Source organism: Lygodium microphyllum, chromosome 21 (assembly GCF_053477565.2).
Source record: "Lygodium microphyllum isolate KBCC chromosome 21, Lygodium_microphyllum_v1.1.10, whole genome shotgun sequence".
NCBI classification, from domain to species: domain Eukaryota; kingdom Viridiplantae; phylum Streptophyta; class Polypodiopsida; order Schizaeales; family Lygodiaceae; genus Lygodium; species Lygodium microphyllum.
The window spans coordinates 110,018,639-110,043,047 of NC_141155.1; the positions used below are offsets into that span (position 1 = coordinate 110,018,639).

Below are 24,409 nucleotides of genomic sequence, written 5' to 3' on the forward strand. Positions count from 1 at the left end.
ATCATGCTTGCCTTTGTTATTGTAGCTCTATGTTTCTTTGTGGCCTTTTGGCTCCATGTGTTATTTTCTGTGTCTTTTAGTCCACTTCATTGTCAAGAATACTCTTTGTAAGTATTTCAATTCATTCATTCAAACTTCTTCATATATATGAGAGAGAGAGAGAGAGAGAGAGAGAGAGAGAGAGAGAGAGAGAGAGAGAGAGAGAGAGAGAGAGAGAGAGAGAGAGAGAGAGAGAGAGAGAGAGAGAGAGAGAGAGAGAGAGAGAGAGAGAGAGAGAGAGAGAGAGAGAGTGTGTGTGTGTGTGTGATCGATCAACAAGTACGAATGATACTTTTTTGAATGGCGAGATGACCAAAGATTCAATCTTTAAAAACAATGTGATACATGGTTGGTGCCATGTTACAAATCCTAGTGTATTTCAGGTAAGTTTTCATTCTTTGGAATTCAATAAAAGTCAAGCTTCTTTTGAAGTAAATAAAATAAGACTCCTAATGAAACCAATCTAGCCAAGTATTTCCTAGCAAGTGTAAACCATAGCTCAACACCTTTTGTATGCTTCTTTCTTATATTGCCAATCAATTGATCCTTTGTGTGAGTTGAATCAACAAGATTGAGGAATACGTCAATGCTCGGGCTTGAAATGTCTTAATAGTAGAAGTAGACACTAGATGGAGAATGCCTCAATCAATGGATAGAGGAATATGTTCTCATGTGAAACATTGGTTACCGATGGTAACCTTACTACCTGAACTCGATCAGTTCAGTTGGCCGCTGGTGGGCTATGGCTTGTGCATGTGCTTCCAGACATGTGTGGCTCGTACAATCTCCGTGGGTGCAGGGTTCGCATCTTCGATTCTCACGCAGCATCTCAATACATCCGCACAGAGTACCCGTTCTAAGCATTGCGCGTGTGAGGCGGGCAGGTACCCGATAATAACAATAATAACGGAACCCCTATTGGGCGGATGATTTTTGCAAACCCCCTATTTCTTTCCAAGGCGGGTTTGCCTGAGATAAGGGGATTGGGTTCGTGTTCCCAGGGCTGTGCTTGGCGGCTACTGTGCAGAAGGATCTTCTCGCCAGGGTGGACCAAGCCCACGTGGAAGCAGTAGCTCGAGTTCTTGAACAGGTCTCACAGCTCTTTGCCAATCATTCCAGACGTAGGCCCTTGACTGCATTTTCTTGGATTACGCCTTGAGTTTTCCTGTATTGTACTAACTTATCATAGACGATCCACGAATGAAATCTGACTACATTCAGAAGAGCTAGTTTTTTTTTTTTTTGTTTGGGGGTCCTGTCATTTGTTTCCGTGCTTCACCTTCCCAAAAGAATCGTGCCCAGACAGTAGCCTTTGTCAGTGTTCTATAGGTTGTCATTGTTGATATGAACCTCAGGACCATCTTCTTGCAGGAACCAGTAACTTCCATCTCCTTTCAGAGGAGGATGGAGAGAACAGTTCCATCAGTGTTGGCTGCTTATAGACGAGAGCTATTCGTAATACGATCAATGATGTGCAAACATGAGGGATCTGATTTGAAATGACATGTAATTGGATTGTTTGTGAGGTGGAAATTGGATATTTGAGAGCAAACATGTTTGTACAGTATTCAAATGCTACATTTACCTGCATGTTTTACAGGATTATGCTTTCCGAAATATGAAGGGGAGCCATGACCATCTTTGAAGTGCTTGGATAGGTGATCTTAGGAACCAAGTAACTTGTAGATCAAACTATGGAGACTAGGAAGAATAGCAAAAACATGGCATCTATCGATGAAAGATATGCCACAACCAATTGGCTTGCTTCTCTTTTGTAGAAGAGACATTCTACTTAGTGTGATTGTGACTACACACACACACACACACACACACACACACAAATTGAATGGGTATAGCTCAGTTGGTTAAGTTGAATGAGGTGGTGACAAGAAGGTCTTAAGTTCAACTCCTATATCCTGCATAGTCATTCACTATAGCTGTAACAGAAGGGAGCATTGAACCTAGGTCAGTGGGTTGGTAAAACAAGTGGCTTACCACTAGGGTAGCCACACGAGAGAGAGAGAGAGAGAGAGAGAGAGAGAGAGAGAGAGAGAGAGAGGTTTTACGAAAAAAAAAGAGAGAGAGAGAGAGGCTTTTCGTGGGTAATATGTGGAAGAGATTGGATGATAGCTTTAGATCTGGGAAGATTTTGTTTTTTTAATACGAGTTTGACAGTTGGTACATTGCTCGGCTATGGTAGGTATCTTATAGCTTGTGTAAGATGTGAAGAGCCAAAGGAGATTGAAAGCTCAGTTGTTGGTTGTGGTCACATCATTGTTGTACAATTTTCTCTCCCCTTCAACTTGCATTTTTTGCTATCTCTCTCCTCTCTCTCTCCTTCAACATCCTCATTTAGCATTTGATTAAAAGTTAACCAAACGTGCTAATATGGCTTGCACATGTGAGGGGTGCAAGTTAATTATTTCATAGTGTGGGATCTAGGACTTTGAGATACCAATTGGTGCCAATGGCAAAAGTTATAATAAGTTATGCTTGACTGGTACTAGGTGGTACCTAGTATCAGATTTTGGCCTAGACCAATTTATTGGCCACTAGTGTTGGTGGTGATATCAGAGACTCATCATTAATTAATTAATTAATACAAGTCTAAGGGCTAATAACTGCTCAAGGATACTTGGAAGAGAAATTGACTTGACCAATTTAATTATTGGTTGGTGAAATTAATTAAGCCAACCAAATATTAGATTTGGGACTGAATTTGTCTTTCAAGGAGCAAAGTAAAGGCCAATCTCCAAGCAAATCAAGGGGCAAATTTGTTTGGAGGCTTGTTGGTCAGTTTTAATAGCAAGAGGCAGTTGGATTAGCGGAGGATAACCTCAGTTGTACTCCATCCATTTGTAATATAAGTTAAAAAAATGCCACATGAGGTGCTAGTTTTAGGGCCAATAGGTTGTTCAATGTCCAAGATTGTATAGTAAACTGTGCATTTTAGTTTTGTAAATTTGTTATTTGATGTAATTAAGTGCTTAATCAAGTTATTTAGCAACCTATCTAAGAAGGAAGGTTGGTTTCATGGTTCCATCGTTGGGATACTATCAATTCCCTTGAATTGGTGGGCTTGAGGTACCTGATTGGGAGGTTAGAAGCTTTGCTCTAGTATTGAATTTGTATTCAACTAAGTATTATGGCAAGAATGTCTTCAAATAGTGAGGTGGAATCAAGCAACGATGACGCCTCTCAATTTGAAAATTCACAGAGTATTGGGAAAAATGCAATGCGTGATCTTGGATAAGGCACATAGCATGGGCAACAAGCTAATAATGTTGGTTTAGACCAAAATGTGGGTCCTTCTAGGACTTTAGAAGCTGATCATTTGCAAGAGAAAGAGGAATTTGAAGACTAGTTTAAATTTAGTTGAGGAGAGTGGCTGAAATGTTTATGCTATTAGCAAAGGATTCTCAATTCACTTGATTTTTAAATACTCCGAAGGACAGCAAGGGCAAGAAGAAGAAGAAGTCATCTTCTACACCTTCGGGACGGCAAGGTATACCAAAGGTAATGCCAAAGCCTTCACTTAAAGCACCCAAAGAGGCCAATGAAGCAAAAAAGTTGGTACCTATGGGGCAAGGAATGCAAATGCAAGGCCATCATGGAAGTGCCAATTCAATGGATTTAGGACAACCGAGCATGCATGCTATGATGGGGCAGCCATGATACTTTGGTGCTAGCACAAATTTTCATGCTACGGTTGGACAGGGATTGCATACGGGAATGTATGGCACAAATTCCTATGGTATGCAGCAGTCGATGTGCGATGTGCAAGGCCCAATGCATCTGAGTATGGCTAGTAATATGCATAATCCTATGTATAACAATGTTGGCATGATGCTGGGCATAAAGTGGCAAGTTTGGCATGCATATATACAACCCACTGTGTTTGGGACTCATGGTATTAATGTTGGTCCTGCAGATATCTATGTAGTGTTGGTCATGGAGAAGAATACAACTAGTAATGTATGCAATGTATGGAAAAATGTATCTTGGTATTGCTGGTAGTATAAAAATTCCATGCACAGTCACATTGCAATGGCCCAAAATATGCAAACAAGAATGTTTCCTTATGCATATGGTGCTCCTACCATGTCAGGTACACAAGGGGCTAGTCAATTGGATGCAATTTTGCATATTAGTTAAGTTGAAATTACAACAATGTGAAAGTATAAAGCATCATAATGCTTAAGCGGAACAAAGGCCTACAATCTTGGGGAGGTTTCAAGGCAAGTAAAGTTAAGAGGTAAAATTTCCTTATGCTTCTTAGTGAAGCTTTAGAATTGTTTCACCAGTAGATTCAAAGTGGATGGAAGATGATGACTTGGTAGACCATCCTCAGTTGTTGCAACGTTACCTAGATGCCTTTCAGTTACAATGGACTTTAGTTTGGGCTCAATTAGGTTCAGTAGAGTAGGGGTTCGGAGCATTGTTTGATATTCAAGGGGGAGGTAGCACTTTCATTGCACGAGTTTTGGATAGCTCTCATATAAAGTGGATATCGGATGTATTCAATATGTATCCAAGGTACTATGCTGATAGTATGTCTGCCATGAGGTCACTACCTAGTGTAGTAGTCATTGTAAGATGTATGCAGATGAGTATGAGTTTCACCCGAGCACTGAAACTATACTTTTGCATCAGTTTACGATTAGTTTGGCAAGAGTTTTTGACTTAGTTTTGACACAAAAGTTCTAATCAATTTCATCTAAGTTTTTGATTAGTTTGAGGATTGTTATGGTCACTTTTGGGATCAATTTTGCATCCATTTTTGCATTAGTTATTGATCAGTTTTTGCAATTAGTTTGGGATCACATTTGCAGCAATTTATGACTAGTTCTCAAATCAACAAGTGATCAGTTTATGCCCAGTTTTCAATGATTTACAGCTGGTTCCATGATTAGCAGCATGTTAGTAAATGCCATTGATAGTTTTAGCCATGGTTTATGTTGAGAATATACTTTACTGTGGTTCTGAGGTCAGAATAGTTGAGAAACACGAGTTATGGATGTATCCAATGGGTTTCTAGCAATAGTTTTGGATTGATTTTTAGTTTTATGTCATGTATATGCTGGCTGGAAATTTTCAGCAGGTTTGGGATATGTGGCATTGTTGGACAACAATGGCCAATGTAGTGATTGTGATGCCTTATGGAAATTTTAGTGCAGTATGCTTTTCCTATGGCACAATGCAATGCAATCGAGGACGGTTGTAGAGATTTCAAGGGGGTGGTCTATCACGAGAACGTGAAATTTTATTGCTTTCCTTAGCATCTGATTAAAAGTTAATCAAATGTGCTAATACTTGCACATGTGAGGTGCAAGTCAATTATTTCATAGTGTGGGATCTAGGACCTCGAGATATTAGTTAGTGCCAAAGACAAAAGTTGTAATTAGTTATACTTGACAGATACTAAGTGATACGCGGTGTTAGATTTTGGTTTAGACCAATTTTTTGGCCACTAATGTTGGTGGTGACACTGGACATTAATTAATTAATTAATGTTGATCTAAGGGCTAATAACTGCTCAGGGATACTCGGAAGACAAATTGGCCTAGCCAATTTGATTATTAACTGGTAAATTAAAATTTTTGAGCACTAGAATAAATTTTAAATTAAATTTCAGAAGTAACATTCTAAAAATTAATTTAATAAGCTGGATAATGTTAGAAAATGGGATTAGAAGGCTGCCACTTAGTAAAACTTGCCCATGCAAGTGGAAAAAACGTTTTTATGGGCCGGTAGAGTCTATTTCAACCATTGTGAGAGGGAAAGAGGCTATTAGAGAGTAAAGAGAGGCTACTAATGTGATTTGTAGCCACTAGGGATTGGTCCTACAGCATGTGAGAATAGTTTAGAGCCCTCCAAAAGTAGGTGACAATAGCGAAAGGTCCTTCTGGTGCAGATGACAATATATAGAAGGGGGTAGCCACTTAGTAAAACTTGCCCATGTAAGTGGGAAAAACGTTTTTAGGGGTTGGCGAAGTCTATTTCAGCCATTGTGAGAGAGAAAGAGGCTATTAGAGAGCAAAGAGAGGCTACTGATGTGATTTGCAGCCACTAGGGATTGGTCCTACAGCATGTGAGAGTAGTTTAGAGCCCTTCAAAAGTAGATGACAACAGTCCAAGGTCCTTTTGGTGTAGATAACAATATATAGGAGGGGGTAGCAGTTTTTTTGGTGGTCCTAAGCTATAGCCGATAGCTTCCATGGCAATTTGAGTAGGGCAGCAGTAGTTTTTCAGCATTTCTTGTGATGAAACTTTGAAATTTCTCTCTACAACATTCTCTCTCATCCACCAGCCATCTCTCAAGTTATCTTAGCATTTTTCACAATTTGAGCCATCAAAGGAAGAGATTTTAACCAATCTTTGCTATAAACCCTAATTTACAGTAGAAATTAGGGTTTTGATAATAGGAGCTAAGAAACACGTTTCTTTGAATTTGAAACTTGCGAAACGTTTCTTAAAGTACGAAACATTTCCAAGAGTAAAAAATGTGGGTTTTCTTTTCTTTGTTTTTTGGGTGAGTTGGAAACCAAAACATGGTTTTTTTTACAAAAACTATTAAACAATGTTAAGCACGATGATGATGATGACGATGTGTGATGACTTATGAGGGCTCTAGATTTTGGACAAGAGATTGATTTTTTTGTGATTTTGTTTAGTTATTGGACTTTGCCAATCTAGTATCTATTCTTGTCTTGAGAGTTGAATATTATACAACTTTAGTCTCATTTATGAGTTATTTATGATATATTATGATTCATTCTCGATTTTAACATTCTGTCAGTTTATTTTGAAATGAGAATCATGATGTTGCAACTTGACTCAGTCCATATTGTACATAGGCTATTTACATGTTAATTTCAATTTTCTTTGTATGATATGTATGAATCATAATGTTTGAGTTCTAAACCATAGTATAGCTTGTCCAAAGACTATCTTTGACATAAGTGACAAGTTAATAATGGATCATGGATATACAACGTATTATTCTCAATTGACTCTATTATCACTCAAGCTCAATTGGCCATTCTTTGTTTAAGAGAGTTCCATAGAGGTTTAGAACCTCTTTTCCTAGTCAAAACTATTAAAAATCCCTATATAAAAAGGCCCGCGTTTCTTATTTTACCCCCTCTTGAAAGAAACTTACGAAACACGTTTTTGACGTTTCGTTTCTAAACGTTTCTAACGTTTCTGGTTGCTATGGTTTTGATAGCCGCCTCGGGATGCGTGCTCAGAACTGAGGGTCTAGGACTTGCATTCCAGCAGTTGAAATTGAGGAATTTTAGGGAGATTCAAGAGTCCAGCTAGCCAATATCTGATTTGGGGCTAAATTTGTCTTTCAAGGAGCAAGGTAAATGCCAATCCCCAAGCTAACCAAGGGGCAAATTGGTTTGGAGGCTTGCTGTTTAGTTTTGTCAGCAAGAGGTGGTTGGATTACCGGAGGAGGTTCGAGGATCTTGTTAGAAAGTCATTCCCTGGCCACATCAACAGTACAGACAATGCAAAGGAGCCACGTTAGCACAATCGGATAGTTGCCACGTGGCACAACAGCAGTCGGACAGTTTTTTGGGCAGTCGGCTGCATTAATTGCAGCCGACCTATTTTCTGCCTATTTTTGTGATATTTTCTGTTATTTATAGCAGACTGGTACAACACTTGGATACATTCTGATCTGACATTTGACAGAGACGGCCTGCTGTGAGTGACATCATGCAGGCTGACAGAGATCAAGGTTCTTAAGCAGAGATACACGCAGATATTTTCTCTGCACCCGTGTATATTTCTGCACTCCTATACAACATACTACACTACAGATTTTCTGTGTTTCATTGTCTCCTCTCTCTCTCTCTTCCCCCTCTCAGTGTTCACTCTCAATCTTTGTCCTACGCTTGTGCATCGGACTGATTGATTGAAGAATCTACCTGAAGAGGAGATTTCAACGTGACACAAGGTTGCGTTTTCAGCATTTGAGGGCGAGTGGGAGGGCTGCATATCGGAACAAGGCTGAAGTGAGTGTGGGCATGTGGGAAAGGAGTCCAACTGGTGAATTTGCTGCAGGATATTGCTGTTCGAAGGGGAGAAAGGCTGTGTTTTAGGCCTTCCACTGCAGATTTTACCTTTTCATCGCCTTCGGCGGTTGAAGAAGGTTCGGGAAGCGGAGGAAACAGCCCTCAGAGGGGATTGATTTTGCATTTGTGCAGGTATTGCAGGTGAACATGTCTACAGAGACTGATTTGGAGTTTCACGTGATCATGGACAGGAAGGTGCCTGTCCTTCCGACTCTTCCATCGGATCAAAAGCTTGATGGTGACAATTACCGCATTTGGCGGGTGATGATGTTGGCCATTCTGGAGTCTTATGATTTGGTGGAGCTTGTGATGGAGGAGATTAACAGGCCCTCAATAAGAGATGAGTCCAAACTCTCTTCCATTGCTTGTACGGAGGTGACGAAGGCCCAGTCTCATTGGTACAAACTGAATGCGAGGATTCGTTCTTTTCTTTTTCTGTCTTATATTACAGCCGTTATAGCTCATATCGAGCACTTGATGGTGGCTCGAGAGATATGGCTGGAGCTCGACCAGATATATAACCGGATGACCTTGATGAAGAGGGTTTCTTTGGAGGTGCAGATGCGGACCTTGTCCGTGAATAAGTCTTCTTCACTTCGGGAACACATCAACCAACAAGCTTCGACAGCTTCAAATGCAGATTCAAAATGCAGGGAAGCCTATTTCCTTCGAAGACATGGTGATCACTTTGTTGTCCTAGTTACCGCCAGGATTCAATACCTTTTATTTCACTCTTATTGCATCAGGGCGGGAGTCGACTCTTCGGTGGGAAGAGTTGGTTCCTATGGTCTTGGACCAAGAGGAATAGTTGAAGGGATATAATGCTTCTAAATCGGAGGCTTTGGTTGGTCAAGTCTTTCCGAAGGAGGGGAAGGATCAAAAGAAGAAGAAGAAGGAGAACAAATCCAAGAAGGACAAGGAGAAGGAATCAACTTGCCATATTTGTGGTAAGACCGGTCATTGGAAGAAGGATTGCCCCGACAATTACAAGAAGGACATCAAGAAGGACATGAAGGATCCTGGAGCGGTGGTTGCACCCTCATCAACTGCTTTTCTACACTTAGCAGTCATTGAGGACTCTTCATCGAAGACTTCTAATGCTGGGATGACAGCTCCCCAGGCTCGAGAGTGGATCGTGGACAGTGGTGCATCACAGCACACGACTCCTTCTCCCGTTGGTATTGCCCATTCGCGACCTTCGCGTGGGTAGATTCTCATTGGAGACAGCTCTTCTGTGTCTGTTGCTGTGCGGGGTGAGATGCAGCTGATTCCAGATGGACATGGTGGTATCCACACTTTCGAAGTGTTCCATGTGCCAGGCTTAGGGTATCATTTGCTTTTGGTCCTTAAGATTTGTTCTCTTAGTCTCTTGGTGGAGTTTGACAGTGATGCTATTCGAGTCCTTGATTGTGGATCGAGGAAGGTTCTCTCTGTAGGTTATGAGGAGAATGGCATCTACAAATTGAAGTCTTCTACAGCTCTTACCTCTCTTCTTCTTACTTCTCACACACAATCCGATCTAGTTTGGAACAACAAATGCTTGCTCATCAACTTTAGGTTACCTATATGGGAATCACCTTTAGGTTCTTTCAAGGCAACTATCTAGCTGCTTTGGAAAACAAATACTTGATAGTCAAATATCTAGTTTACACATATGATTGCAAGGCAAACCCTTGTGTAAGCACCTCCAAACTTTTAGTGCTAGTTGCCAATGCTCATGCTTGGACCCCAAGGTGCTTGGTTTGGCCACCTGAACTATAAGTACCTAGGCGTTACGAGGATCATTTGTTCGAGGTTTGCCGGACATAGTGGTGACCCATCAGCTATGTGTCTCCTGGATTTGTGGGAAACTACATCAGGATGCGATTCCCAACAAAGCTTTGTGGCGGTCTATATTCCCTATGGAGCTTGTATCTACAGATCTTTGTGGCCCGATGAGGACCGAGTCCTTGAAGGGGAGCTTGTACTTCATGTTGATCGTAGATAACTATAGCAGGATGACATGGGCCTATTTCTTGACATTGAAGTCGGAGGCTTTCTCTCACTTCAAGGATTGGCTTCTCTTTGAGGAGAACTGTTTTGGCCGGCGACCAAAGATCTCATGTTCAGACAAGGGCGGTGAATTTATATCTAATTGCTCGTTTTTGTGCAGATAGGAGCATTCACCAGTAGTTTGCTAACACCAACACTCCTCAAGAGAATTGAATTTTGGAGCAGAAGAACAGAAGTGTGATCGAGATGGCGGGCACCATGATGGAGCACCGACAGATACCTTAGTTTCTGTGGGCCGAGGCCGTGGCCACTGTAGTTCACATCCTTAATCGATCTCCCACTTCGGCTGTTGACAGGATGATACCTTTTGAGGCTTACTTTGGGACTAAGCTAGATGTCTCTTATTTCCGGATCTTTGGGTGTGATGCTTATGTGCACATCCCGAAGATGTAGTGTGACAAGTTTAAGGCGGCTTCCCGACGATAGGTTTTTGATGGCTATAGCTCCCATTTCCAAGGTTATCGTCTGTTTGATCTAGTCAAGTGGGATGTCTATACGGGCCAAGATATAGGGTTCGCCGACCACAGAGGGGGGTGAGGAGCACCCCGTCCTTGGAGATCCCGGGGAGAGTTGGGCTCCCGAGACAGTTCCTTTGGAGCCAGAGCCTCTTGATGGAGATTCTTCTTTTGATTCAGAGTCTTCTCTTCCATCGGCCACCCCAGTGGAGCTTCCGCCGGTGGATGTTCTCAAGTCTTTAACAGATGAGAGCGCCGAGATCTGGCCTCCTTCTCGTTGGGCCCGTGACACACTCCGAGATTCAGGGATCGAGGGGGTCTCTGAGGAGTGGGAACTGCAGGATGGACCGCATGGAGGAACCGGGCACATTCTACGGAGCTTGTTTGCTCTAACTATTGTCTGATGACCCGTGTTATGCAAGATCGAGAGCCCACTTCAGTGAAGGAAGCTTTACAGTCTGACCATTGGCATACGGCTATGGAAGCCAAGCTGGAGGTTGTTGAGAGGAATGGCACTTGGTCTCTTGTGCCTCGTCCCTCTCACAAGAAGGTGATTGGCGTCAAGTGGGTTTTCAAGACCAATATCTCAGCGATGGTTCTTTGGTCAAGCACAAGGCTCGGCGTGTTGCTAAAGGTTTTGCTCAGCGCCCAGGCATTGACTTCCATGATACTTTTGCCCCCACTGCTCGTATGGCAACTATTGGAGCTGTTCTTGCCTTGGTTGGCCATAGGAAACGGCCTATCTATTAGTTGGATGTGAAATCGGTTTTTCTCAATGGTGATTTGTAAGAGGAGATCTATGTTAAACCTCCTGGCTTTGGATCCTCGGATGGGCAAGCTTACAGGTTGAAGAAGGCCTTGTATGGCCTCAAGCAAGCCTCGCGTGCATTGAACGAGAATATTAACTCGTTTCTTTAGTAAAAGTTGGGATATTGGCGCTCCAAGGCCGGTCCGCAACTTTATGTGCACACTTTTGCGGCTGGTCGTGTGTTGTTTGCGTTGTATACTGATGATTTGATTCTGATAGGGGATCATGCACAGAAGGTCCAAGTGACTAAGACAGCTTTACATTAGACGTTCGAGATGACGGATTTGGGGCTTCTTCATTTCTTCTTGGGTCACGAGATTTATCAGTCTCAGAGGGGGATTTCTATCTCTCAGTAGAGATACATTCAGGAGCTCTTGGTGACTTTTGAGATGGAGACTTGTTGGACCATTTCTACTCCTATGGATCCAAACTGGAAGGCCACTTCACACTCAGATTCTCCCTTGATGGATGCTTTCCGCTACTGTTAGTTGATTGGATCCTTGATTTGGCCACTCAACACTCGTGTTGATCTTTGTTTTGCTGTGGGTCTTTTGGCGGGGTTCATGAGTGAACCCAAATAGGTGCATTGGCAGGCTGCCCTGTGGATTCTTTGGTATTTGAAGGGAACCTCAGACTTAGGGATTTCGTATTCCGTAGGTTCCGTTGCTTCCGATCTTGTTCTCGCAGGTTGAGCGACTCGGATTGGGTTGGTGATGTGGACCAACGGCGGTCTACTATAGGCTACTGTTTTACCTTTGGTACAGGTGTTATCTCATGAGTAGCAAGAAGTAGCCCACGGTAGCCTTTTCTTCTATTGAGATAGAGTATCGGGCCGCGTCTTTCACCACCTGTGAAGTTGTGTGGCTTTAGAGATTGTTGGAGGAGCTTGGCTGCCCCCAAACTCGTCCTACTCTTTTGCGGTGCGACAATGAGAGTTGCATTGCCTTGGTTCGGAATCCTGTATTCCATTCCCAGGCAAAGCACATTGAGATCCAATATCACTTCATTCGGGAGAAGCTTCTGGATGGGACCATTGATGTGGAGTACTATAAGACGGAGGATAATCTTGCAGATTTGTTCACAAAGGCCCTTTCCCTCGGTCTTCTGCCCTGTCTAGGATCTGAGAGGTGGTGTTAGAAGAGTCATTCCCTGGCCACATCAGCAGTACTGAGCGCAGAGGAGCCACATCAGTAGGCTCAGGTGCCGCATCAGCACAGTCGGACAGTTGCCATGTGGCACAGCAGCAGTTGGACAGTCGGCTGCATTAATTGCAGCTGATCTATTTTCTGCCTATTTTTTGTGATATTTTTTGTTATTTATAGCAGACTGGTCCAGCACTTGGATACATTCTGATCTGAAATCTGACAGAGACGGCCTGCTGAGACTGACAGCGCGCGGGCTGACGGAGATCGAGGTTCTCAAGGTGGAGACACATGCAGATATTTTCTCTGCACCCGTGTATATTTCTGCACTCCTATACAACATACTACACTGCAGATTTTCTGCATTTTATTCTCCTCTGTGTGTGTGTGTGTGTGTGTGTGTGTTCACTCTCTCTCAGTCTTTGTCCTGTGCTTCCGCATTGCTGCACTTTGACAGATTTTTAGTTGTACTCTATCCATTTGTAATAAAAGTTAAAGAAATACCTTGAGGGGCGCTAGTTTTGGGGCCAATAGGATGTCCAATGTCCAAGATTGTATGGTAAAGTATGCAATTCAGTTTTGTGAATTTGTTAATTGCTGTAATTAAGTGCTTAATTAGGTTATTTACCACCCTATCCAAGAAGGAAGGCTCGTCATGAGACGAGATGTCCGCTTGTGAAATGCGAAGGCAAAGGCAAGTTGTCGGCATCAAGAATGAGTTGATCAATGTTTTGTGCAGGTTGTGGGTAGCACGATTGCATGGTTGATGTTTTGTGTGAAGGTGTCAAATTGTTGGCAACATGGCACATTAATTAAGCCTTTTAAAATAGAAAATGATGAGAAACTTTTTAAGGTCGGCTGAAATGAATGGGAAAAAAGCTATGAACAACAGTTGGGCTGGTTGGTGTTGGCTGCACAAACTTCCATACAATATAAAATGGGCTGATGGTAAGTTTGTTATGCACTGTCATCTCCCACATGTGAACATCAGTTTGAGTCAGGTTGTCAGGTATGAAAGGTACGATTCGATAAAATACGGTAGTAAATGGTACCTTATGATTTTATAAGATACAGTACGATATTAGTATGAAAAAAAATTAAGATGATTTTTAAAATAACAAAAATCATAAATCATTAAATGATAGATCGTAGAATACATGTTGAAAGTGGAAATAGCCATTTCATTACAGAATAAGATAAATACATGAGGGTGACCATCGCGGTCGCATGGGCTACGCAAAACATGCTAGATAACTACAGTTTAGTATATCTGATACAAAAAAGAGAGAGACATATGAATCTATGATGAGGCATCACTATCATCATCATCATCATCATCATCATTAGAATCATCTAAGTGCTCATCAAGAGAGTCTGAAGATGACTCATTGGCATCGGATGATGAGACACATTATACTCATCCTCACTAATGAGGTTACCATCATTATTAAATGATGTCTCCCTAGGTGGCGGTTCTGTAGGGAAGGGGGGATGTCATTATGAAGCACATGATGTGAGCTACTAGAGCCCAATCTTACATATGTCTGCAAGCCACTCGAACCACCCCTCCTCGATGATGGAGGGCGTCGAATGATCATGCCCCTGCTACCACCTACTCGAACTCCTTGCCCACAAGTACGTTGACTGCGAGTGTCACGAGTATCTGCTGCTATAAGCTCTCTATAGAGCTCTGCAAAAATCATCTCCTCCTTATCCACCTCCTGATGTATACTCGAAAGAGTGTTGCCTGTCAACTTGAATGTATCAACATTCACCTACAGAATGCAGTGATGTACGTAAGATTGTAAATGCTAAAGTCTAAATTGTAAAGTATAAACTTTAAAGTTCAAAGTTTAAAACAACAAAATTTAAATGTTATGGTTAAGTGTTTAAACTTTGCTTGCTTTGAACTACCCATGCTCATCATAGCCCTCATCATGTATAAGTTAGTGTGGCAATAGACTAGTTGCTCTAACTGTTATGTGCTAAGTTGATTGCGAATCTTTGTGTGAATGAGAGAATAGACACTCCAGTTTCTCTCACATACACCTGAAGAGCAATCCTGGGCAAGGACCCTCATGGCTAAGGGCTGAAGGGTCTCCAATGAGTATCCAAAGTTTTGCCACCAAAATAAAGGCTTCACAAGTGACACTCTCCTCCAAAATAAAGGCTTCACAAGTGACTCTCTCCTCCAACAAGTGGGAGAAGCAAATGCCACATACCCTCTTTAGTGCATAGCATCTTAGCTCCTCCAACATTGCATTGTGGTCATCCATAGGGACCATACGAGTCAAATAAGCAAGTTGGTTTGAACGGAACTCTTTATCATCCATGACCGCCGGCGACTTGTAGATCGGATGTACCAATGCGGCAAAACCATGAATGGGCTTATGTATCCATGCCCATCTCCTCTCTGCTATCTCTAAAACATGTGTATGCTGTGTCTTTGTGATCACTGTACAAGTACGTGCCTCCACCAATGCCGCTCTAAAGAAGTGAACGAGAAGACCCATGGTAGACCCCTTGCAATTACTCATACGTAACACCCTATAAAAGGGAGTCACGACAATGACAATGGTTTGCCAAAACTGCTCATTAAAGCACAAGCACTGCATGGCTTTGGTTTCCTTTGTCTCATGCTCATCCTACTCATTCTATAGAGTGGACACCACTGTCTTGGCGCAAGGCGGCGGACTGCACCTCTCATATAGGCGCTCTAGCAATAACCACATGTAGGCAAAGGGAGTTGAAGAAGGCTTCTTCAACTCCAATGTGCTATGCTCATGATACATCGCAAGCACCTTTATCTTTATCGTGAAGAAGGTGACAATTGATGTAGCTTTGCGGACCACCCTCTTTACCCACTTGAGCTTCCTAATGTCCTCCATGAGCAACTTCAAACAATGACTTGCATATGGAGTCCACACAATTGTGGGAAACTCGGCCTCAAGCAAACGGCCCATGCACCGACAATTCGATGCATTGTTGGTAATAACTTGCACCGTATTTAAGGGGCCCACCTACAACCACAATTTACAAATTACAACTAAGTATACTAACAACACTTGGAGGTTAGAGAGAGAAAGAGAGAGTTGAGCCTTTCAAGTTTCAACTTTCAAGATTCAAGAATAAAAAGAGATGGGGGTTGGGGGCCATGGGACTTGGAGGGAAAGAGAGAATCGAGATAGATATTAGAGAGAAATCAGAATAGGGAGATAGATAGTTATGCGTAAAAAATCAATTATCATAATGAAAGAAAGTGAATAAATTTAAAAGGCAATGTATACCTCAATGATAGCTTGTCGAATGTGGCTGTAGATAAATGTGCCCGTTGTTTTCCTCCCCCTCTTGCCGGTATCTACGGCCCACAAAAAGTAAGTGGCGAGTGGACATGAGATGAGTATGTTGATGATGCCCCGTTTCTGACGATCACTCCATCCGTCGGTGAGAATGGAGCAACCATATTTTATCCATGCAACCCAAATAGGATCAAGGGCTCTATCAATCCTCTCCTTCTCTTCATCAATCTTTTTCGACCTCATGTTGTTGTATGTGACACCGGTCCATCCTTCACATGGACCCACATTGGCAATGGCTTTTACCATCTTCTTCCATTGCTCTTGCATTAGGACATTGAATGCAAGATTGCACTCAATCATCGTGCGTGCAATTTCAATGTCCGCAAGTTGTTGCCTTTCTCTAAGAAAGGCAACCTATCCACGCACATGACCAGGAGCTTAAGAGAGAGAAGATTGTCTCTTTGGCACCGCATGAGCCTCCACTGTTTGTCTTTTACTAGAGCCGGATGCGGATGGGGAGCCCCCACCACCAATGGTAGAGGCCTCTCTCGATCAGTTGAAGATACGTCCACATTCGATGCTTCCTCGTTAGTAGGCATAGAAGTTGGTGCCGATAAGCCACTTCCTCGTCCTCTTGTGGATCCCCCTCTCATCTTGGCGAGAATCTCCTCCGCGATGTTTCTTGGGATCTCCTTGCATAGAGCAACTTGCCCCCCCCGTCTTGGAAAGATGTTGGAGAAGCTGAGTTGCACCACTTGTATAGCGCTTTTTGCAATACTTTCATGTCCAATGGTGGGAGTTGGACTTCTTTGTGTCCCTCTCTATATGGATCGCGTGCAAATTGAAGGCCTCGTGCTTCTCACGAGTCATGGTGCCGATGATGGATAAAGAGGCTTGAGAGAGAGAGAGAGAGAGAGAGAGAGAGAGAGAGGGAGGGAGGGAGAGTGAGATGCTTGAGTCTCGACTCTTGAAACTTGAGTCTTGAAAGTTGAAAGGGAGGGAGACTCCAGAGGCTTGAGGGTTGGGGTAAAGTTGAAAGAGCAAGAGTGAGAGAGGGGATGGAAGATGAGAATGGCAAATGCTTTGATAGGGTGCGGGATAGAGGGGATGGGAGATGAGATTTGAGAATGGCAAATGCTTTGATAGGGTGCGGGAAAGAGGGGATGGGAGATGAGAATGGCAAATCACAAGTCCATTCAAGATCCAAGAGAGGAAGATGAGAATGGTAAATGCTTGTTGAATTGGTGTGGAAGCATGGAGGAGAGGAGCATCTTTTATAGATGAGAGAAGGGTCAAAGTTCAAACAGTCAAAGAGGGGTCAACGGTCAAAGAAAGGGTTGCCAGCTGGATGGAATCCAAAGAGGGTTTTTGGGGGGAGGGGGTGCATGGCTGGAAAAGGGGGTGGGATGAGGTATCCAAGGCTTCCCACCCCCCAAAAAGTGCCACGCAGGCAGGCGGAACGCGCGGGAGTAAAGGTGGGGCTGTAGGGAATGTGGGACGCGTAGGCGAGGTGGCAAAAAAGGGCCAGTTTAACATACGGTACCATACAGATCGTACGGTACAAACAATACCGTACGTCGTGCAGAAACAACTATGGGGACATTAGGAACTTTGACATGTCTATCATATGCTTTGACGGAGGAGGCAGTTCATTCTAGAGTATACATTTTCCCTTGGAGTCAAGTTTTGTGTGCATTTCTTGCATTTCTAGTCAATTTTCAGCCCGTGCCTGTCTCCGACTACCCAAGATGCCGCATCATCACTTTCTTGCTTTGTCATTGATACCTCGGACCGGTTGTTGAGATAGTCTACTATTTTGTGATGTTGGATATGATCAACCCTTTATTTCGTTCCATGGCCACAATTACTCCATTAAGAAAAAAAACTTCAAAGTGATTTAACATTGTCTTTGTAGGTCTTGGTAGATCATTGGAGAGCTGACAAGCACCCTTTGTCCAATGCCTTGGCCTCTATGGGGTGACCCTTTGGGCTCTTCAGATAAGATAACTATCGCCTCCGTAGTCTTGGTAGGTCCTTGGGTAGTTGACGTATACCCATGGCCCAATACCCTAGCTGCTTTGGGGTGGGACTGTTAGCGGTCATTTTTGTCATCCATTGTCATCTCTTCCCTATGAACCTCAATCTGAGTCAGACGGGGACATTAGGAGCTCTGACATGCCTGCCATGTGCTTTTACGGAGGAGGCAGTTCATTCTAGAGCATGAATTTCTTCTTTTAGTCAAGTTTTGTGTGCATTTCTTGCTTTCCAGTTAGTTTCCAGCCCTCGCCAGTGCTTGCCTGCCTCCAATTGCCGAGGATGCCACACCATAATTTTCGGGAATATACTGTGCAATCAGACTGCATTTATTGCATTTCCTTGCTATTTTCAGCAAGTCAACTAGATTTAGATGCCATTTTGATAGGTCGTCGAGATTTGGAGACATTCAACCATTTATAGCTGACCCTCCTCACTTGGCACCCTCATCTTCATTCACTCTTCTGCTTCACAGGTGCTTCGTTAGGTGGCTGCAGTCTTATCCCTCTCCAATATGGACAGCAGATTTCATATTCTCCATCACCATCATTACCACCGTCGGTATTGTTGTCATCATTTCAGCCTAATCTGGTGCCCCCATTGACGCCTCCGGGTACGTGTAGGAACTGATCACTCCACTCCTTTGTATTCAGCTCTTGTTCTCTCTCTCTCTCTCTCTCTCTCTCCCCGTGTTCTTGGTTCTCTTTCATTGCGCACTCTCACATGGTATCATTGCCAAAGTGAGTGCATAGAGTTACCCCTTTGAGAGGAGACCCTCTGGGCTGAAAACTGATTTTCAGCCATCTACCCTTGCTGGAAACACAGATTTTCTATGTTCTACTGATCCATACGACTTAAGTGGGCCGTCTATAGTCTTCCTTCGTGGAGGTGAAGCTGATTTCTACTATTCGAGACTATCTACAGCAACATGCAGATTTTTGTGGGTGTTTGTAGGTGTTGAAGATGTCTTATCATTGGTTCAATGGCTTTGATAACTTTGATGAGGAGATCTCTCATCACTCCTTTAAAAGGTGGCGTGATCATAGTGAAGATTGGAGGCCCTAGCCCCAATCAAAAACATGCAGATTTTTGTGGGTGTTTGTAGGTGTTGAAGATATCTTATCATTGGTTCAATGTCTTTGATGACTCTGACGAGATCTCTCATCACTTCTTTGAAAGGTGCCATGATCATCGTGAAGATTGGAGGTCTCATCCCCATTTTGAATGGGATCCCTTTCCTGATAAGTCACACAGATTGGAGCAGCCCTCTACACCCACCTCTCCATCTCTCCCACAGGACCCATTGTTCTGGCCCTAAGATGCCTATGATGGCACTGTCAGTGCAAGTGCATATTCTTTATTCTCTTTTGAATGAAGACCATTTGGATGGATCCAATTATCCGCTTTGCTCTTGTAAGGTGGAATGTATTTTTGACACCTTTGATCTTTGGGAGTTTGTTATCCACCCTATTCTCCATCCTGTGGAGAATCCCAAAGTTGGATCAACGATGGATTGCGTGGCCCTAGGGGATCGGCTCATTCTAGAGCTTGATCTTTCCTTTTTATGAGCTTATAAGATTTTGCCCTATTGCACGTGTGCAGGTTGCACAAGCAGTGGAAGTGTGGCCCTAGGGGATTGACTCATTCTAGAGCTTGATCTTTCCTTTTTATGAGCTTATAAGATCTCATCCTATTGCGTGTGCGCAGGTTGCGGCAGGCAGTGGAAGTGTGGACAAAGCTTACTTCTTTGACAAATTAGAAGACATTTGCCTACTGGATTACTCTTGAAAAGAAATTACAGATGTTCGCTATTGATGACTCTCCTTCCACAAAGGATCGCATCAACAAGGGGGGATCTTAAAGCAGAATAGGACAATTTGACTCAGAAATTGCAAAGTCGGTGCACATTTGCCCGGGAATTTTGGGACTTTCCACATTTTAGTGAAATTCTTTCAATTTCATTGAAATTAGTGCACGCAAGACTTGGAAAATTTGGGGATTTGTCCAGTTTTGGTGCGAGCAAGATGCAACAGTGATATCTGTCTCAGAAATTGCAGGAATTTGTGACATTTTGTCCGTGACATTTGGGGCTTTTAATGTACATGCACAAATTGGGCTGAAATTTACCCAATTTCTCGACATTGATGCACATTGGACCTTGTGCAATTTGGGGTTTTTGCAGTTTGGGCAAAATCTGTGCAGCATTTGGTCATTTTATGTACATGCAGGTTGAATTCCACGCAATTTGGATATCAACACTTGGTGAAATTTGGGGGTTTTGCTGAAATTGCTCTATTTTGGCAAAATTGACTTGTTTTATGCATGACAGAGAAAATGCAGATGTGTGGTTGATGCTTTGAGCACAAAAATTTTGGGGCTTTTGACTGTTTGTGTCAAAATTTTTTTGCCTGTGGGTACATGTACAACAGAAATTGCAGCTAAAATTTGGGATTTCTCATGTAATGTGATGCATATACCCTTGGAACAGCTGTAATCAGTTGTGGAATGCTATAGCACATGGTTTGGTGCTTCTGAAAATTTAATTACAGATCTGAAATTTGTGCTTCTAAGTGGTCATTTATTGCTGGTTAGTACTTGTTTGTACCTTGGTCACTAGGGTGACAGTTTGGGCCTAAATTTGCTGATTTTTTTGTCACATTTGGGCTGAAAATCATGGCTGGCAGCAGTGATAACAATAATCTGATGCACATAAAGAAGCTTGAAGGAGCACATAACTTTGCAGTTTGGCAAAAGTAGTGCTACAATATCCTGTTGCAAAAGAAGCAGGCAAAGCTGATCAAAACACAAGGGGCAAAGCCTGCAGATATGGGACAGGATGATTGGGATGAGTTAAATGAGCTTATACGCTCAACCATTAAGCTATCGATTTCTGATGCCTTGCTATTTAACATTGAAGGTTTGGATTCTGCATATGCTATATGGACTCGACTGGAAGAACTGTATGCACAGAAGAGTGTTGCAAGCAAAGTGTACTCACTTGAGTGAGTTTAACTCCATTTTCAGCCAGCTGGTTGCCTTGAAGTTCATGATTGATGAGGAATTTAAGGCTACTTTCTTGCTTTGCACTCTACCAGAGAGTTGGGATACATTCAGAACTGCTATGAGCAATTCTAATGTGATCTTTTTGTATGCTGATGTAGAGAGTGCTCTACTCATGGAAGAAATGAATCTGCAGAACAATGCATCTAGCAAGTCTTCCAGTGCTTTGCATACTAGGGGCAGATCACAGCAGAAAGGCAAATATGATAGCAAGGGAGATAGTAAATCACATGGCAAAGATGTTGAATGCCATCATTGTGGCAAGAAGGGTCACTTTAAATGTGACTGCCACAATGGAAGAAAGAGAAAGGACAGGGCAAAAAGATAAATGATAGCAAGGAAGAGAAGAAGGACAGTCAGCCTAAGAAGAGTATCGTAAAAATTGAAGAGGTAAATGTAGTCACTCATGACAGTGATAGTGGGAGTGATGTACTCTGTCTCTTCACACTTTGGTGCACATGCTTTACTTGCAGATACAAATGATGACATGTATACGTGGATTCTCGATTCAGGTGCTTCCTTTCATGTCACCCCTCATCGAGAGTGGTTCTTTGCCTATACAAGGGGTTGGCATGGTGTTGTCAATCTTGGGGACAACTATACATGTGACATTGCAGGTATTGACAGTGTGTAGTTGCAGTTTCAGCATGGCTCTGTCTTTACACTTCAGCATGTACAGCACGTATCTCAGCTCAAGAAGAGCTTGATTAGCACAGGGCAGCTAGATGATGATGGTTTTCATACCACCTTTGGTGATGGAAAATGGAAGATCTGTAAGGGATCTAGGGTTATTGCCAAAGGTTGCAAGAGTGATACTTTGTATCCACTTCATGTATCTAGTGTGCGTAACCATATTGTTGCCGTGATCGAGCTCAAGTGTTTCTTTTTGGCATGGCCGGTTGGGACACATGAGTCAAACATAAATAAAAGTGCTTTCTCGTTTGGGTTACTTGACTTGTCTTCGTTATGCTGATTTTGAGCATTGTGATCATTGTATTTATGGTAAACATGCACAGACGTCTCACAAAAAGTCTATTTCTTTGAAATCTTCTCCTCTAGAGTTAATACATTCGGATGTATGTCATATGCCAGGATTATCTTTAGGGGGAAAGAAATATTTTGTCACCTTTGTCGATGATGCTACACGAAAGGTATGGGTTTATCCTATTCGTAGCAAGGATGAAGTGCTTGATAAGTTTAGAAAATTCTTAGCATTGGTTGAAAATTAGATTGATAAGACATTTAAGTGTCTTCGCTCTAACAATGGTGGAAAATATGTGTCCAAGGCCTTTCAGGCATTTTGTGACAGCAAAGGGATAAAGAGGGAGCTCACTGCCTCTCATAGTCCACCCCAAAATGGAGTTGCAGAGCTTATGAATTGGACCATATAGGATAAGGTGCGTACGATGTTGTCTCATACTGCATTACCCCATGGTTTTTGGGCAGATGCTGTTATGACAGCCGTTCACTTAATTAATCAGTCACCAAACAGGTCTTTGGGAGGGGGAGGGGGGGGGGGGGGGGGAGAGTTCCCCAAGAAGTGTGGTCGGGCAAGCCACCTTCATATGCTCACCTGAAAGTGTTTGGCTGCGAGGCTTTTGTGCACATTTGTAAAGAAAAACACAACAAACTTGAGCCAAAGTCCTGTAAATGCATTTTCCTAGGATATGGTGATGAGGGTGAAGCGGGGTATAGATTATGGGATCTCGAGAAAAGGAAAGTAGTATGCAGCAATGATGTTATCTTTCGGGAAGATCGCATGCATAAATAGCCCAAAAAGACTGAGGAGGTCCATAGGGTTGTATTCTGGGAAGAAATACCTTTTGGACAACGAAATGTGCCTGTTGTACAGCAGCAAATACCTGCTGTAAATGAACTTGTAAATATAGAAAATGATGCTGGAAATGATCAGCCAGCTATTGCCCATGATAATGAGCCACTACATGTGCAGAAACAGCCAGGACAACAAGGTGTTAATGCTGATTTGCAGGCTGAAATGCCAGGACAACATGCTGAAAATGGAAATTTGTAGGAACAGCCAGCAAATAATGATCATTGGGTTAGGAGATCGTCTAGGGCTACTAGACAACGTGATAGATTTGTTCCTGGTGCAAAAACAATGTGGGTGATTATGTCATGTTGACAGACTGTGGTGAACCGTCTTGTTTCAAGGAAGCAATGGACAGACAGGACAACAAGAAATTGTATAAAGCCATGTTGTCAGAGATGGAATCTCTTGAGAAAAATGGCACTTGGGACTTGGTGCAGTTGCCTAAAGGGCAAAAAACACTTTCATGCCCTAAAGGGCAAAAAACACTTCCATGCCCTAAAGGGCAAAAAACACTTCCATGCAAATGGGTTTACAAGATGAAGGTCACTTCTTGTTCCTCACCAAAGTACAAAGCAAGATTGGTTGCAAAGGGGTACAAGCAGGAGCAAGGAATTGATTTTGATGAGATTTTCTCTCCTGTAGTCAAGATGATTACGTTGAGAACCATTTTGAGCTTGGTTGTAGTTGAAGATATGAAACTATTGCATTTTTACATGGTGATCTGCATGAAGACATATATATATATATATAATAGCCTAAAGGGTTTGTGGAAAAAGGGAAAGAAAAGATGGTATGTAAACTCAAAAGGAGTTTGTATGGGCTGAAACAAGCACCAAGAGAATGGTATCATAAGTTTGATATATTTATGCAGTCTCAAGGTTTCCATAGAAGTCAAGTGGATCACTGCTTATACACCAAGAAGGTAGCAGATGGCAATCTGATTATCTTGGTCTTGTATTTAGATGACATACTGATTGCTGGCATGGATACTCATGCCTTGAACTCATTGAAGCAAAGTCTTCTTGGCAGCTTTGACATGAAGGTTCTTGGTGATGCAAATCACATTCTTAGCATGCGAATACTCAGAGATGGGTCAATAGGCTTACTCTATCTATCTCAGTAGGAGTATATCTCCAAGGTTTTGTGACATTTCAATATGGAGGGGGGAAAAAAAATTGGGGTTCCATTGCCTCCATATGTGAAACTCAGTGTAGAGGACAACCCTACATCTGTTGATGAGAAAACTAAAATGGCTAAGATACCGTATGCTTTAGTTGTTGGCAGTTTGATGCATGCTATGGTTGCTACATGTCCTGACATTGCCTTTGCAGTGGGAGTGGTTAGCAGATACATGGCAACCCCTGGCAAGAAGCATTGGGATGCAGTGAAAGGTATTATGAGATACCTCAAAGGCACAAAGGAGTTGTGCATCTGCTTTGGGAAGCAGAAGCCATCTGTTGTTGGCTTTACGGATGTAGACTATGCTGGTCATGCAGATCGCAGGAAGTCTACATCTAGGTATGTGTTTAATTTCACAGGAGGAGCAATCTCTTGGATCTCTAGGCTACAAAAGTGTGTTGCATTGTCTACTACAGAGGTAGAGTA

The 24,409-nt window shown here is 42.6% G+C and overlaps 1 protein-coding gene across 2 annotated transcripts in view; it reads left to right on the forward strand.

Annotated features, from left to right (window-relative positions):
* The first annotated feature begins 696 nt into the window (after positions 1-696).
* The window catches only part of LOC148018420 (uncharacterized), a 45,759-nt gene continuing 22,046 nt past the window's right edge, over positions 697-24,409 (forward strand). The window contains exons 1-2 of one of the 2 annotated variants that reach the window (XM_087661886.1): positions 697-923; positions 1,041-1,129. In XM_087661886.1, coding sequence (XP_087518012.1) covers positions 782-923; positions 1,041-1,129 — 231 coding nt within the window. In that variant the 5' untranslated portion in view covers positions 697-781. The remainder of the gene's footprint in view (positions 924-1,040; positions 1,130-24,409) is intronic. The other variant, XM_087661885.1, reaches the window with a different exon arrangement.